The following is a 15,634-nucleotide window of genomic DNA, read 5'->3' as shown; positions in this document are numbered from 1 at the left end:
AATATGTTGCACACCTGAAACTAATATAGTATTGTATGTCATAATTGACATACAATTGAAGTATAATTACTTCAATAAAAATATAAAAAATGATGCTTATAGCTTATCAATTTATACACTGACTTTGCTTTTACTATGAACACTAGACTCCAGCGATGATGCTTCCCTGATCGTCTCTCCTTGAGTTCCTTCCTCTTTTCTAACCTAACAAAAAAGTTCAATACCCCTTTCTCTGGGGCACCTGGGTGGCTCAGTGGGTTAAACATCCAACTTGTGATTTCGGCTCATGTCAAGATCTCATGGGTTTTAGGATTGAGCCCAGGGTCAGGCTCATGCTCATGGGGAGTCTGCTTGAGATTTTCTCTCTCTCTCTTTCTCTGCCCCTCCCCCCACTCACTCTTGTGAGTTCTCTCTAAAATAAACAAACAAACAAACAAACCCCTTTCTTTAAAACTTCTGGGGCCATCTGGGTGGCTCAGTCAGTTGAGCATCTGCCTTCAGCTCAGGTCATGATCACAGAGTCCTGGGATTGAGCTCTGCATAGGGCTCCCTCCTCAGGGGAGAGCCCACTTCTCCCTCACCCTTTCCCCCTGTTCATGCTCGCTCTCCCTCCCTCACTCTCTCAAATAAGTGAATAAAATCTTTAAAAAAAAAAAACAACAAAACTTCCGTAACACAAGCACCTGGATAGCTCAGTCGGTTAAATGTCCAACATTTGGTTTTGGCTCAGATTATGATCTTGAGATCCTGGGATTAAGCCTTCCATTGGGCTCTGTGCTCAGCAGGTAGTTTGCTTGAGATTCTCTTTCCCCTTCTGCCCTTCTCCCCTGCTCGTGTGCATGCTCTCTCTAAATAAAATCTTTAATTTTATTTATTTATTTATTTATTTATTTATTTATTTATTTATGATAGTCACAGAGAGAGAGAGAGAGAGAGAGAGGCGCAGAGACACAGGCAGAGGGAGAGGCAGGCTCCATGCACCGGAAGCCCGATGTGGGACTCGATCCCGCGTCTCCAGGATCGCGCCCTGGGCCAAAGGCAGGCGCCAAACCGCTGCGCCACCCAGGGATCCCCTAAATAAAATCTTTAAAAAAAAAACTTCTATATCTGTTGTTTCTAAGACATACCTAATATCACTCTTTAGCACATCTGACATCACTTGTTTAGCAACTAGTGTTATTTTCATGGTCAGTGCCCAAGAATGGATCTTTATATAATGGCTATGTCGGGTATTGTCATTTCCAACTCCAGAGCAGTTCCACAGAATTTAGACCACTGCCTTTGGCTTGCCCACCCCTGTGCTGTCCTTGAATAGCATGCCATCTACAGTAAAGAGAGGTAAGGAAGAGTATTCTTAGAGTGGGGAGAGGAGTTCAAAGATAGATAGTTTTTTGTTTTTTGTTTTTTTTTTGTACAAGAAGTCAAAGATTTTAAAACAGTGTCAATATCTCTTCCGTTCCTCCACACTTCCTCACTGATTAGGCAAAGTGAGGTGATGATATTGGTAACTTTCCCCATCAGAGCCTCGTGTGAAACAAGCACTTCCCCCTTGCTAGGATGATCAATCTCCGCTCAGCAGAGTCCTGTGGGAACAGGGCCCTCAAAGCCGGACCCACACAGACCCACACACGGGGAAGCGAACCTGGCTCTCCTAGCCAAGTGTATTCTTAGATGCCATTTGCAGAGTTCCTCACAAAGGTAATTTGTAATCAATTTGTAACTGAGAGCGATGCACACAATTCGGGAATGCAGACTGCAAACGTACATCCAAAGGTAGGCAAAACTGTGAACGTTTCTTACAAATTGCCAATACACTTACAGTTTTCTCAGTATTTTCAAAAGCTTCTCTTGCTTCTTCAAACGTGCAGATTTCTTCTTTGCATTCACGATCAATGTTGCCCTGTCTTATTTCTTCAAAAAGTCCATTAGCTCTTGGGTAGCGTTTCAATACTGAATTGGCTTTTTCTCCTGTGAGGAAAACTAAGAAGAGAGAAAATCAAAAGCATAAAATTATCATTTGAAAAACATGTGGAAGCTTCGCATACAAGGTGGAAACTGCTAGGTGCTCTTTAGAAAACACAACCAGCATCCTAAACCTCTTCCCCTGAGTCAGCAACGAAAGTACGAAAGTACGTTTAGCTCCAAATAGCCACCTCTGCTGTCTTCCTCCTCCTGTGAGCATGCCCTTTGAGCAGCACTTGCTCTGGGTAGGGACAGTGACATAATTCACAGTTAGATTCAGACTTTAGCACATTCCTGCCAGCCATTGGTATTTAAATATAGTAATAGTGATTCCACTACTTATACTCTTTGTTGTAAGTGGATGCCCCCAGGCATTCTGCTGTTGGGCACTGGCAACCAAGTCAAAATCCAGTCTCCAGACCACCAGTCTTTGTTCCCCTAAATAAAAATAAATAAACCTAGTAATATAGACCCTGAGAACCCTTACTTATATGAAAAGAAGAGCTGAAAAAAAAAAAAAAGAAGAGCTGGCAAAACAGTATCAAGAAGTTAAGATGAATTTGGCCATAATTCATTCCTAGGAACACTAATAATTTTGCTCTAAATATACTTAAACATTGTGATATTTAAATATATCAAACCAGTTTCACAGTCCTCCAGAAAGTTCTTCCACGACTTATAGAGGTATTTCATATAAATACTCAAAATGCACATTTATGATATCCAGTAAAATAAATGAGGCACTAGTTATAGGGCACAGTCAAGAGAAATTATTTTTAATTTTACATATTCATTTTAAATTATTTAATTTTTTTAAAGTGTCATTCATATTTCTTTGTATATGTAAATATGATGCTACAAGATTTTAATCTCTTTTAATGCAAAAAAACCATAAGTTTCTAATCTTATTGACTTCTAACATAAGAAAGGGCACATTACAGATCTTTTTAAAATGTTAAAGTCTACATTTTACAAAGAATATTTTAAAGTAAATGAAAAACAGTAAGTGTTCTTTTAAAAAATGGTAACAATAGCAATGAATTTGTTACCTCATTATAGAAATGTGTATTTCATTTCACAGAAGATATGGATTCATTACTTAGGATCCTTTAAAGTATCCATATTGGGGCAGCCCCGGTGGCGCAGCGGTTTAGCGCCGCCTGCAGCCCAGGGTGTGATCCTGGAGTCCCGGGATCAAGTCCCACATCGGGCTCCTTGTGTGGAGACTGCTTATCCCTCTGCCTGTGTCTCTGCCTCTCTCTCTCTCTCTCTGTGAATAAGTAAAATCTTTAAAATAAAAAATAAAATAAAAAAATAAAAATGAAGTATCCATATCGATACCAGCTGGATGACACCTACACTATGTTAAAAACTATAGCAGGCCTTTCATAAGTTTCCTTCCTTCTATACCTCAGAAGGATAACCATTTATAAAAATTAATTACAGAAAAAAATTAGTTACAGAGTCAAAGAATATCATTAAAAGAAATTGTAAAGAATAAAAATTGTGGCAAGTGCTAAAAAACAAACAAAAAGGGTACTGCTGAGTTGGAGAAAAACCGTGAAATTTGCTAGTAGTACTTCTCACAGCTGTACCCTCAGAATCCCCTGGAGGGCTTATAATCACTGAGATTACTGGGCTCAGCTCCCAGAGTTTCTGATTCCATAGATCTGAGGTGGAGTAAAAAAATGCATTTCTAATAAGTTCCCGGGTAATGCTGGTGCTGCTGGTCTTGGTCTAACTACCACAGTTTGAGAAGCACTACCTAAATGTGAGCTCCTTAGAAAACTAGTTCTGAAGGAGTTCATGGAATGTTGGCATTAACAAATGTAACAAGATCTTTTACTGCAGGACTTTTTAGGGACCTTAACGTATATTTATCTACATCTGCATACCTCCAGAAAAGAAATAGGTCACATACATTTATCATACTTATTTGATTAGGAAGCCCTTTATCAAAGGACATTTCACTGAATTAACAACTTCCTAGTCACTGGTCTTATTTATGGCCTCTGAAAAGGACATACATGAAGACAGTAACTCATTTGCCCAAAGGCTTCTTTTTTCCAGGCTAAGCATGTCTAGTTTCTTCAACTGTTGGCCCTGTAAAATGGATAGGAGTCTCTGCACCATTTTTATCTCATAAAATACAGTGTCCTACACTCAGTCCAATATGCTATGTGTGGTCTGACAAGTATAAAACTGCTTGCGACTATCTGCTTCCTTGTTTTTAAACACAATAGAGATATTAATACAGTCTAATATATCCCTAGATTTGGGGACAGTTTTCTTGAAAACAAACCAAACAATCAACAACAACGTATCTTAAGATTTTAAGAGAAGGGCGCCGGTGTGCCTCAGTTGGTTATGTGTCTGCCTTTGGCTCAGATCATGATCCCAGCATCCTGGGATCAAGCCCCAGATAGGGCTCCCTGTTCAGCAAGGGGTCTGCTTCTCTCTCCCCCTGTGTTTGCACTCTCGCATTTTGTCTTAGATAAATAAAATCTTAAAAAAAAAAAAAAAGGTTTTGAGAGAAAAAACTAAATTCTCAGAAAAAAATTTCTTATATGCTATCTAACATGGCAAAGGGGGTCAAGGAAAACAGCTCTTATAACCAGAAAGCTGGCTAATTCAGAAAGTTAAGTAACTCTAAGGTAAAGTATAGCAGGACACAACTCCTCTAATCCTAGCCTAATCAAATTACCAAGAGCATTCCACAAACACATTTGTATTTCTTGTACTGGAAAGCAAAGTAATATAATACTGAGAACTCTAGGTAGGAATAGGCTTGCAAGTAGATTTTATCCTGTTTGCCAAACAAATCTGGTCAATTAGAAGATACCACTCAGAGAGTTAAGATGGTGGAGTACCAGGGTGACCCTGAGCTTGCCTCGTTCCTTGAAGATAGCTAGAATCAGTATCAAATCCTTTTGAACAGCCAGGAAATTGATCTGAGGATTAAGAAAACAATCTGCACAACTGGAGGAAGAGAACATGGCAGATGCAAGGTAGAGAGAAAAGCCGTGGTGCTTCAGAGTAGAGGGAGCCCTTTTCCTGGAGTCAAGTTAGGGAGAGAGGGAGAGAGATGAATGTGTAGGAATCCTACAAGACATCATGGTGTGGGGATCCATGGGTCACACTGAGGGAGAACACTCCCCTTCCTGGAGTACATTTGGAAGTGTATATTGCCTCTCCAAGAACAAAGGGCCCAATGGGCACAATTGAGTGGCCATTAAACAGCAAGGGACAGAGGTGTGCAAAGAGGGCATACACTGTATAGGGCCTGGTACTTCAGGAAGTGTTTCTAGTGTATGCTCTGTGCACTCTCCTCTTGTGTTTTGGCTGCTATTTCCCACAGGCCAGTCCTCTGCAGAGTTCCTCCTTGCTTGCAGTGGGGAGTGTTTGGACCATTAACTAGGTATGCTTTGATTTGTTTAAGATAAGCCTGATTTTTTTTTTTTTTAATTTTTATTTATTTATGATAGTCATACAGACAGAGAGAGAGAGAGGCAGAGATACAGGCAGAGGGAGAAGCAGGCTCCATGCACCGGGAGCCTGATGTGGGATTCGATCCCCAGTCTCCAGGATCGCGCCCTGGGCCAAAGGCAGGCGCCAAACCGCTGCGCCACCCAGGGATCCCGATAAGCCTGATTTTAAAAAAAGAAGAAGAAGCCTGATCCAAGAAAAGAGAAAAGGAGCAGGAAATATAACAAGCTTTTATAACATGCAAGACAGAAATCGAGACATAATGACAAGATGGAAGAAATCTCCCCAAAAGAAAGATCAAAAAGAAATCACAGGCAGGGATTTGCCCCAAACAGATATGAGCAATGTGTCTGAACAAGAATTTAGAACAAGTCATAAAAATACTAGCTGGGGGGAATGCCTGGGTGGCTCAGTGGCTGAGCATCTGCCTTTGGCTCAGGGCGTGATCCCAGGTCCGGGGATCATGTCCTGCATCGGGCTCCCTGAGAGGAGCCTGCTACTCTCTCTGCCTATGTCTCTGCCTCTCTCTCTGTGTCTCTCATGAATAAATAAATAAAATCTTTAAAAGAAAAATACTAGCTGGGGATGCCCAAGTGGCTCAGTGGTTGCGTGTCTGCCTTCGGCCCAGTGCATGATCCCGGGTCCTAGGATAGAGTCCCATATCGGGATCCCTGTGAGGAGCCTGCTTCTCCCTCTATGTCTCTGCTTTTATGTGTCTCTCATGAATAAATAAATAAAATCTTAAAAAAAAAAAAAAGAAGAAAAAAAAAAAAAAAAAAGAAGAATACTAGCTGGGCTTGGAGGAGCCCAATCTGCCACTGCTGCCACCACAGTTGGTACCGCTGTCACTGCTAGAGAGGGGCACGTCTTCAACTCATGCCAAGAAAGAGAAGGTGGCCACCAAATCATGCCCCTCATGTGCCAACAGCTTCCTATTGCACATTAAATCTTGTCCCTGTGGTTATGTATTAGAAGGAAACTTTTAAAAGTAAAACACTCAGAGAAATCACCAACTTTTACAGAAGTGAACAATACCATATCTTTGAAAGCTTTGCGAATATTGTTTTTATATGAATTTAAACTAGGGCACAGTGCAGCCACAGCAAGTAGAAACATCAGTTCTGTCTTCAGAGAAGGTGCTGTTAGTGAAAGGACTATATGGTGAGGGTTTGAAAAATTTTGTTCTGGGAATCTTAAGTCTGAAAAATGAGCCTTGAGGGAGACCCAAATCTGGGGATAAGGATCAGTTGAGAGCCATGGTAGAAGATAACCTCAAAACAGCAATCTGAGGTCTTGAAGCACACTTAGGAATTTCTGCTACAATAATTTTTCAACACCTAGCTACAACAGGAAAGGTAAAAAAAAGTTGGGCTAGTAGGTAACATACCAACTGACAGATGATCACGAAAGGAGATGATTAGAGATGTGCTCATACCTTAAGATTTGAAAGAGCAGAGACCTATTTTGGAGAGGATCATAAGCTTTGACAAAAAAATGAAAGTGGTCTTGCACAATGGTTGGATGTTGACGAAGTTCCCAAACGTGTTAAAACCATCACTGCAACCAAAAAGAAGGTTCTGGTACCTATATGAGGTGCTTTGTAAAGAGAGTATTTCATTACTTTTAACTCAGGCAAAACTATCTTATCATCAAGAAGTTCAAATTATGTATCAAAAATGGATCTAAAAGCACTCTGCATCGGTTAGCAGACATAGATGGACCTATACTTTTCCATGACAACATCTGACCACCATAGGTGGTGAAATCCCAGACCACCATAGGGAATAAATGAATTGGGCCAAGAACTTTTGTCATATCCATCACACTCACCTGACCTTTTGTCAACAGATTACCACCTCTTTCATCATTCAGAACTCTAAGAAACAGAACATTCTCTAATAGAGAACAGTAACTGAAGGATCTGAATAAATTTTAACAATGCTGAATTGGGCAGCCCAGGTGGCTCAGCAGTTTAGCGCCGCCTTTGGCCCAGGGCCTGATCCTGGAGACCCAGGATCGAGTCCCACGTCAGGCTCCCTGCGTAGGGCCTCCTTCTCCCTCTGCCTGTGTCTCTGCCTCTCTCTCTCTCCTCCCCCACCCCCGTCTCTCTCATGTATGAATAAATAAAATCTTTTTTAAAAATGCTGAATATTATAAGTCTATAATAATTGGGGAAATTTATCATTTGGGGAAAGCAGTTAATGCTAACAGTGCCTATTTTGGTTGAGTAAAGCTTTTTTTCCTGAAAAACAAAAATAAATAAATAAAAATAAAAATATAATTTTTTAAAAAAAGAGTACTAGCTGGACTTGAAGAAGCATAGAAGATAACAGAGAAACTCTTGATGCATAGAGAAAAGGCCTAAAACCTAGTCAGGCCGAAATAAAAAATGCTGTAACTGAGATGCAAAACTAACTGGATGTAATCACAATGAGGATGGAAGAAGCAGAGGAATAAATAGCTGATACAGAAGATACAGTTATGGAAAATAATGAAGCTGAAAAGAAGAGGGAAAGAAAACTATTAGATCACAAATACAGACAAGGAACTCAACGATTCTACAAATCACAACAATATCCATATCATACAAGTTCCAGAAAAAGAAGAGAAGGGGGCAGAAGGTTTATTTGAACAAATTATAGCTGAGAACTTCCCTAAACAGGAGAAGGAAACAGGCACTCAAGTCCAAAAGGCACAGAGAACTCCTCTCAAAATCAATAAAATTAGGTCAACACCAAGACATATCATAGTGAAACTTGAAAAATAAACAAAATTAAAGAGAGAATTCCAAAAGCAGCTAGGGACAAAAGGTCCTTAACATACAGGGGTAGACACACAAAGTTAATAGCAGACCAGAAACTTGGCAGGCCAAAAAACAGTAGTATGATATATATAATAGGCTGAATGGGGAAAACATGCAGCCAAAAATACTAGAGCCAACAAGGCTGTCATTCAGAAAAGGAGAGAAAGGGATGCCTGAGTGGCTCAGTGGTTGAGTCCTGGGTCCTGGGATCAAGTCCCACATCAGGCTCCCAGCTCCCCTGAGGGAGCCTGCTTCTCCCTCTGCCTATGTCTCAGCCTCCCTGTGTCTCTCATGAATAAATAAAATCTTTAAAAAAAAAAAAAAAAAGGAGAGAAAGCGTTTCCAAAACAAGCAAAAACCGAAGGAGTTTGTGAACACTAAACCAGCTCTGCAAGAAACATTTAAAGGGGACATTTTGAGTGGGACAGAGAGACCAAAAGAAACAAAGACTACCAAGGAACTATCAATAGAAACAGTGGCTTTGCAGGTAATACAGTGGCATTAAATTCAAATTTATCAATAATTATTCTGGATGTAAAGGGATTTCAATCTTCCAGTCAAGAGACATAGGACATGAGAATGAATAAAAAAAAAAAAAAGACCCATAGATACACTGCTTACAAGAGATTCATTTTAGAACCAAAGACACCTCTAGATTGAAAGTAAGGGGGTGGAGAACCATCTATCATGCTAATGGACATCAAAAGGAAGCTGGAGTAGCTAGCCATCCTTTTATCAAACTAGATTTTTTAAAATTCCATTGTATGGATACACCACTTTTTTTAAAAAATTTATTTATTCACGAGAGACAGAGACACAGGCAGAGGAAGAAGCAGGCTCCACGCAAGGAACCCAACGTGGGACTCGATCCCGGATCCCAAGATCACGCCCCGAGCCAAAGGCAGATGCTCAACCACTGAGCCACTCAGGTGTCCGGACAAACTAGATTTTAAACCAAAGACTGTAATAAGAGATGAAGAAGGGCACTATATCATAATAAAGAGGTCTATCCAACAAGAAGATCTAACAATTATAAGTATTTATGCCTCCAACTTGGGAGCAGCCAAATATATAAATCATTAATAGCAAAAGTAAAGAAACTCATTGATAATAATATAATAATAGTAGGGGACTTTAACACGTTACTCAAAGCAAAGGGCAGATCATCTAAACAGCAGATCAACAAGGAAACAAGGTCTTTGAATGACACATTGAACCCGATGGATTTCACAGATATATGCAGAGCATTTGATCCTAAAGCAGCAGAATACACATTCTTTTTGAGTACACATGGAACATTCTCCAGAACAGATCACATACTGGGTCACAAATCAGGCCTCAACCAGTACAAAAAGACTGAGATCATACCAGACATATTTTCAGACCACAATGCTATGAAACCTGAAGTCAAACAGAAGAAAAAATGTGGAAAGACCACAAATACCTGGAGGTCAAAGTACATTCTACTAAAAAAATGAATGGGTTAAGCAGGAAATTAAAGAATAAATAAATACATGGAAGCAAATGAAAATAAAAACATGATAATCCAAAACCTTTAGGATGCAGCAAAGGTAATAGGTATAGTATAAGAGGAAGTATATAGCAAGCAATCTAAGCCTACCTCGACAAGCAAGAAGAGTCTCAAATACACAACCTTTCACCTAAAGATGGACAAAGAACAGCAAATAAAGCCCAAAACCAGCAGGAAAAGGGAAATAATAAAGATCAGAGAAAAAATCAGTGATACAGGGGAAAAAAAAAACAGAACAGATTAATGAAACTAAGAGCTGGTTCTTCAAACTAATAAAATTGATGAACTCCTAGCCAGACTTATCAAAATGAAGAGAGAAAGAACTGAAATAATAAAATCATGAAAGAGGAGAGATCACAACCAACACCGAAGAAATACAAACAAGTGTAAGAGATTATTATGAGCAATTATATGCCAACAAATGGGGCAGGCTGGAAGAAATGGGTAAATTCCTAGAAATATATAAACTGCCAAAACTGAAACAGGAAGAAATAGAAAATCTGAACAGACCCATAACCAACAAGGAAATTGAATCAGTAATTTAAAACCTCCCAACAAACAAGAGTCCAGGGCTGGGTGGCTTCCCAGAGGAATTCTACCAAACATTTTTTTTTTCTACCAAACATTTAAAGAAGAATTAATACTCATTCTTCTGAAGCTGTTCCAAAAAATAGAAATGGGAGGAAAACTTTCAAACTCATTCTATGAGGCCAGCATTACTATGAATCCAAAACCAGACAAAGACCCTACTGAAAAGGAGAATTATAGACCAATATCCCTGATAAACATGGATATAAAAATTCTTAACAAGATACTTAGCTAATCAAATCCAACAGTACATTAAAAAGATTATTCACCATGATCAAGTGAGATTTACTCCTGGGCTGCAAGGGTGGTTCAACATTTGCAAATCAATCAATGTGATATACCACATTAATAAAAGAAAGAGTAAGAACCATATGATCCTTTCAATAGATGCAGAAAAAGCATTTGACAAAATACAGCATCCTTTCTTGATAAAAGCCCTCAAGAAAGTAGAGATAGAAGGGACATACCTCAACATCATAAAGGCCATATATGAAAGACCCACAACTAAATATCTTCAGTGGGGAAAAACTGAGAGCTTTTCTCCTACGATCAGGAACACAACAAGAATGTACATTTTCACCACTGTTGTTCAACATAGTAAGAGAAGTCCTAACCTTAATGATTAGACAACAAACAGAAATAAAAGGCATCCAAAATGGCAAGGAAGAGTCAAAATTTTACTCTTCACAAAAGATACAATATTCTATGTAGAAAACCCCGAAGACTCTTCCAAAAAATTACTAGAACTGATGCATGAACTCAGCAATGTCACAGGATATAACATCAACATACAGAGATCTTTTGCATTTCTATTCACCAATAGGGAAGCAGCAGAAAGAGAAATCAAAAAGACCTAGGAGTAAACCTAACCAAAAAGGTAAAAAAGGTAAAAAGGATGAAAACTATGGAACATTTACTAAAGAAATTGAAGAAGACACAAGAAATGGAAAAATATTCCATGCTCCTGGATTGGAAGAATAAATATTGTTATAACTGTCTATACTACCTTGGGATGCCTGGGTGGCTCAGCGGTTGGGCGTCTGCCTTTGGCTCAGGGCGTGATCTTAGAGTCCTGGGATGAGTCCCACATCGGGCTTCCTGCGTGGAGCTTGCTTCTCCCTCTGCCTATGTCTCTGCCTCTCTTTCTCTGTCTCTCATGAATGAATAAGTAAAATCGTTTAAAAAAATGTCTATACTATCCAAAGCAATCTACACGTTTAACTCAATCCCTATAAAAATAAGACCAGCATTTCTCACAAAGCTAGAACAAATAATCCTAAAATTTGTATGGAACCAGAAAAGAAAGACCCTGAATAGCCAAAGGAATGTTGAAAAGCAAAGCAGGAGGCGTCACAATCCTGGACTTCAAGCTATATTACAAGGCTGTAATAATCAAAAGAACATGGTACTGGCACAAAAACAGACATATAAATCAATGCAACAGAATAGAGAACCCAGAAATGGACCCTCAACTCTATGGTCAACTAATCTTTCACAAAGCAGAAAAGAATATTCAACAGAAAAAAAGACAGTTTCTTCAACAAATGGCGTTAGAGAAACTGGATAGCCACATGCAGAAGAATGAAACTGGACTGATTTCTAACACCATACACAAAGATAAATTCAAAATGGATGAAAGACCTAAATGTATGACAGGAAACCATCAAAATCTTAGAGGAGAACACAGGCAGCAACCTCTCTAATCTCTGCTGCAGCAACTTCTTGCTAGACACGTCTTCAAAGGAAGGGAAACAAAAGCAAAAATGAACTATTAGGACTTCATCAAGATAAAAAGCTTTTGTACAGCAAAGGAAGCAGTTGACAAAACTAAAAGACAACCTACAGGATGGGAGAAGATATTTGCAATGTCTTATGAAATAAAGTGCTAGTATCCAAAATCTAGAGAGAGCTTATCAAACTCAACACCCAAAAACAACAAATCCAGTCAAGAAATAGAAGACATGAACAGACATTTCTCCAACAAAACCATACAAATGGCCAACAGTCACATGAAAAAATGTTAAACATCACTTGGCATCAGGAAAACACAAATCAAAACCACAATGACATACCACCTCACACCAGTCAGAATGCCTAAAATTAACAACTCAGGAAAGGACAGATGCTGGTGAGAATGTGGAGAAAGGGAACCCTCTTACACTGTTGGTGGGAATGCAAACTGGTACAACTGCTCTGGAAAATGGTAGAAGTTCCTCAAAAATTTAAGTATGGAGCTACCCTATGATCCTGCAATAGCACAGCTCAGTATTTATCCAAAGGATACAAACATAGTGATTCAAAGGGGCACATAAACTCCAATGTTTATAGTAGCAATACCCACAATAGCCAAACTATGAAAGAGCCCAGATAATCCATCAACAGATGAATGCATAAAGAAGAGGTGGGGTATGTGTGTGTGTATTGATATTGGAGTATTACTCAGCCATCCAAGAGTGAAATCTTGCTATTTACAATGATGTGGATGGAACTAGAGGGTATTATGCTAAATGAAATAAGTCAGAGAAAGACAAATACCATATGATTTCACTCACATGCGGAATTTAAGAAAGAAAATAGATGAACATAACGGAAAAGAAGGAAAATGAAATTAAGATAAAAAGAGAGGGTGGCAAACCATAAGAGACTCTTAACTACAAAGAACAAACTGAGGGATGCTGGAGGGAAAAGGGTTGGGGGATAAGGTAACTGGGTGATAGGCATTTGTTGGGATGACTGGGTGTTATATGTAGTTGACGAATCACTAAATCCTACTCATGGAACCAATACTACACTATATGTTAACTAACTTGAATTTAGGTTATAAACAAACTAACAAATAACTAACTAATTTTAAAAAGTGAAAGAAGATACCACCCAGAGTAAGAATCTGAGCAGCAGGAAAGATATAGATAGTTATGTCTGTCATATATTAGGGAATAGCAAGTTGTGGCAGGTCCTCATCAAAGCAATTTGGAAATCTAATGGATGATACCAGACTTAGGAGTTTTTCAATGTGAAAACAAAATAAAGGGGAAGGTAGCAGCCTAGACCTATAGGATAAGATCAGACTATCTTTTCCTAAAACACTGGGTATTTCCCATGATGCAAGGTCTTATATTTGGACTTCAAGAAGTAAGACACTGATGTTTATAACTAGAGTTGATCATTTTCCTCTGCCTCCTTCTCATCCAAGGGTGAGTCAGCCCACAGCTATCTGGAATCATTTGTATGCCTGCATCAGAGAGTAAATAATATGACAAATATACAGAACATAAATTTATTTGTAGAATACAACACTGAGGTGTTACTCAAACATGTACTTTTCTCGTTAGATGAAATAAAGGAAAACCTAAACTGTTTTCTTTAGATTCAGTTAGAAAACATCCTTACTGGGACGCCCGGGTGGCTCAGAGGTTGAACATCTGCCTTCGGCTCAGGGCGTGATCCCAGAGTCCTGGGATTGAGTCCCACATCGGGCTCCCTGCATGGAGCCTGCTTCTCCTGCCTATGTCTCTGTCTCTCTTTCTCTGTGTCTCTCATGAATAAATAAATAAAATCTTTAAAAGAAAAAAAAGAAAGAAAACATCCTTATTAAGGAAATATTTAAAATCTAAGACTGATACATACATGACTACTATATATTTATTTTAAAAATGTGAACTACTTTTTCATAACTTCAATATAAATAGCTCTCACCTATGCCTTCTCTTCAAATAAAAGAGTAAAAGTAAATGAGAATGACTCAAGTAACTACCTAAATTACAGCCTTAAGCAAAATATGTAGTTGTAGAATATACTTCTTAATGTATCGTAGGATACTAAAATTGATGTTTCAATGCCAAAAATCTTTAGTCAAGTGTAATCATGTACAAAAATTTGCCGAAAAACAGCAGACAATAAGGCCTGTAAATTAAGGATCACCTTCGAAAAATGTCTACTCCAATTATCTAATCAGTTCTCTCACGTGTCTGATTTCACTGAAGGAGCCACTATTTAATGTTGCCAATATTTACATTTTTCTTTTAAGTAAACACAATTCTTTTTCTTAAGACCTACTTACTGAATACAGACAATGTACAAGGAGATCATGACAAGAAGTCTAATGCAAAAATGTCCATGGCAGATGCTCTTTGAGGTCAGAAGGCAGGCATAACTCTACTGGGTAGATATATTTGGGGGTGGGAAAGTAACCTGGAGGAGAACCTCTGAAAATTTTTGGGTTGGCCTTTTAAGGATTGTTAGGAGCTGGACAGGCAAAGATGGTGAGGAAAGACATCTTAGAAAAACAAAACATTGAGTGAGGGCTTCAAATTGAGTAAAGCAAGGGACATAAATAAGGTACAGTGAGCTTAGTCAGTAGGGTCAGAGTATAACATTCAAAATAGGAGGAGTGAAAAATGAAACTGGAAATGGGGACCAATAGCCATGCCATGGAGGCACTTACTGTTAAAATATTCAAACTATTTGGTAGCATTCAAGATTTTGGACCACTACTTCATTACCTAGAAAAATGTATAAATACAACAGAATTGTGTGTAGGCTGAAGAGAAAACGGAGGGATAAGGGCCAGGTAAAAAAGCCACTTGCAAGAAACCGGATTAAGAAATAATGGGCAGCCCGGGTGGCTTAGTGGTTTAGCACCACCTTCAGCCTGGGGCATGATCCTGTCAACCCGGGATGGAGTCCCACGTCGTGGACTACCCTGCTTCTTCCTCTGTCTCTGTCTCTCATGAATAAATAAATAAAATCTTTAAAAAAAAAAGAAAGAATGAGGTCATACATTTGAATGGTGGCAAGAGGACTGGAAAGAAGGGGAAAGATATGACTATTGGGTGATTTCTTTGGCCACTACACCCACCATGCACCTTATCCCTCAAACCAAATCTTACTGTTCACCATTTCTTTGATGCCTCTCTAATTCTGTACCTAATATTTCCTCTGCCTAGTGAACTCCTATTCCATCTGGATGTGACAGCCTCTAAAAACATCCCCCACATCTTACTACCCACTTCATTAGACAGAGGTGCTATAGATTTCCAGTATTTCAGCATTCCTCAATTACAGCAATTAATTAAACTGTATTATAATTTTTGGTATGCCTACCTAAAGAGGTCCATATATTATTATTATTATTATTATTATTATTATTATTATTATTTTGATCCAGTCTGTCTTGGTAAAGAACTTGGTAAGAATAGGATTCAGTAAGTGTGGAATAAATGAAAAGGCAGAATGGGAGGAACTTGAAGACTAAGTGACTAGAA

The 15,634-nt window shown here is 38.8% G+C and overlaps 1 protein-coding gene across 3 annotated transcripts in view; it reads right to left on the bottom strand.

Moving 5' to 3' along the window:
* The window catches only part of PRRG1 (proline rich and Gla domain 1), a 145,266-nt gene that overhangs the window by 48,356 nt on the left and 81,276 nt on the right, over positions 1-15,634 (bottom strand). For all 3 annotated transcript variants that reach the window (XM_041741893.1, XM_041741895.1, XM_041741894.1), the window contains exon 3: positions 1,820-1,980. In XM_041741893.1, the coding sequence (XP_041597827.1) occupies positions 1,820-1,980 (161 nt within the window). The remainder of the gene's footprint in view (positions 1-1,819; positions 1,981-15,634) is intronic.

This window comes from Vulpes lagopus, chromosome X (assembly GCF_018345385.1).
Source record: "Vulpes lagopus strain Blue_001 chromosome X, ASM1834538v1, whole genome shotgun sequence".
Classification (NCBI taxonomy): domain Eukaryota; kingdom Metazoa; phylum Chordata; class Mammalia; order Carnivora; family Canidae; genus Vulpes; species Vulpes lagopus.
This window is presented reverse-complemented; position numbering and strand designations above follow the sequence as displayed.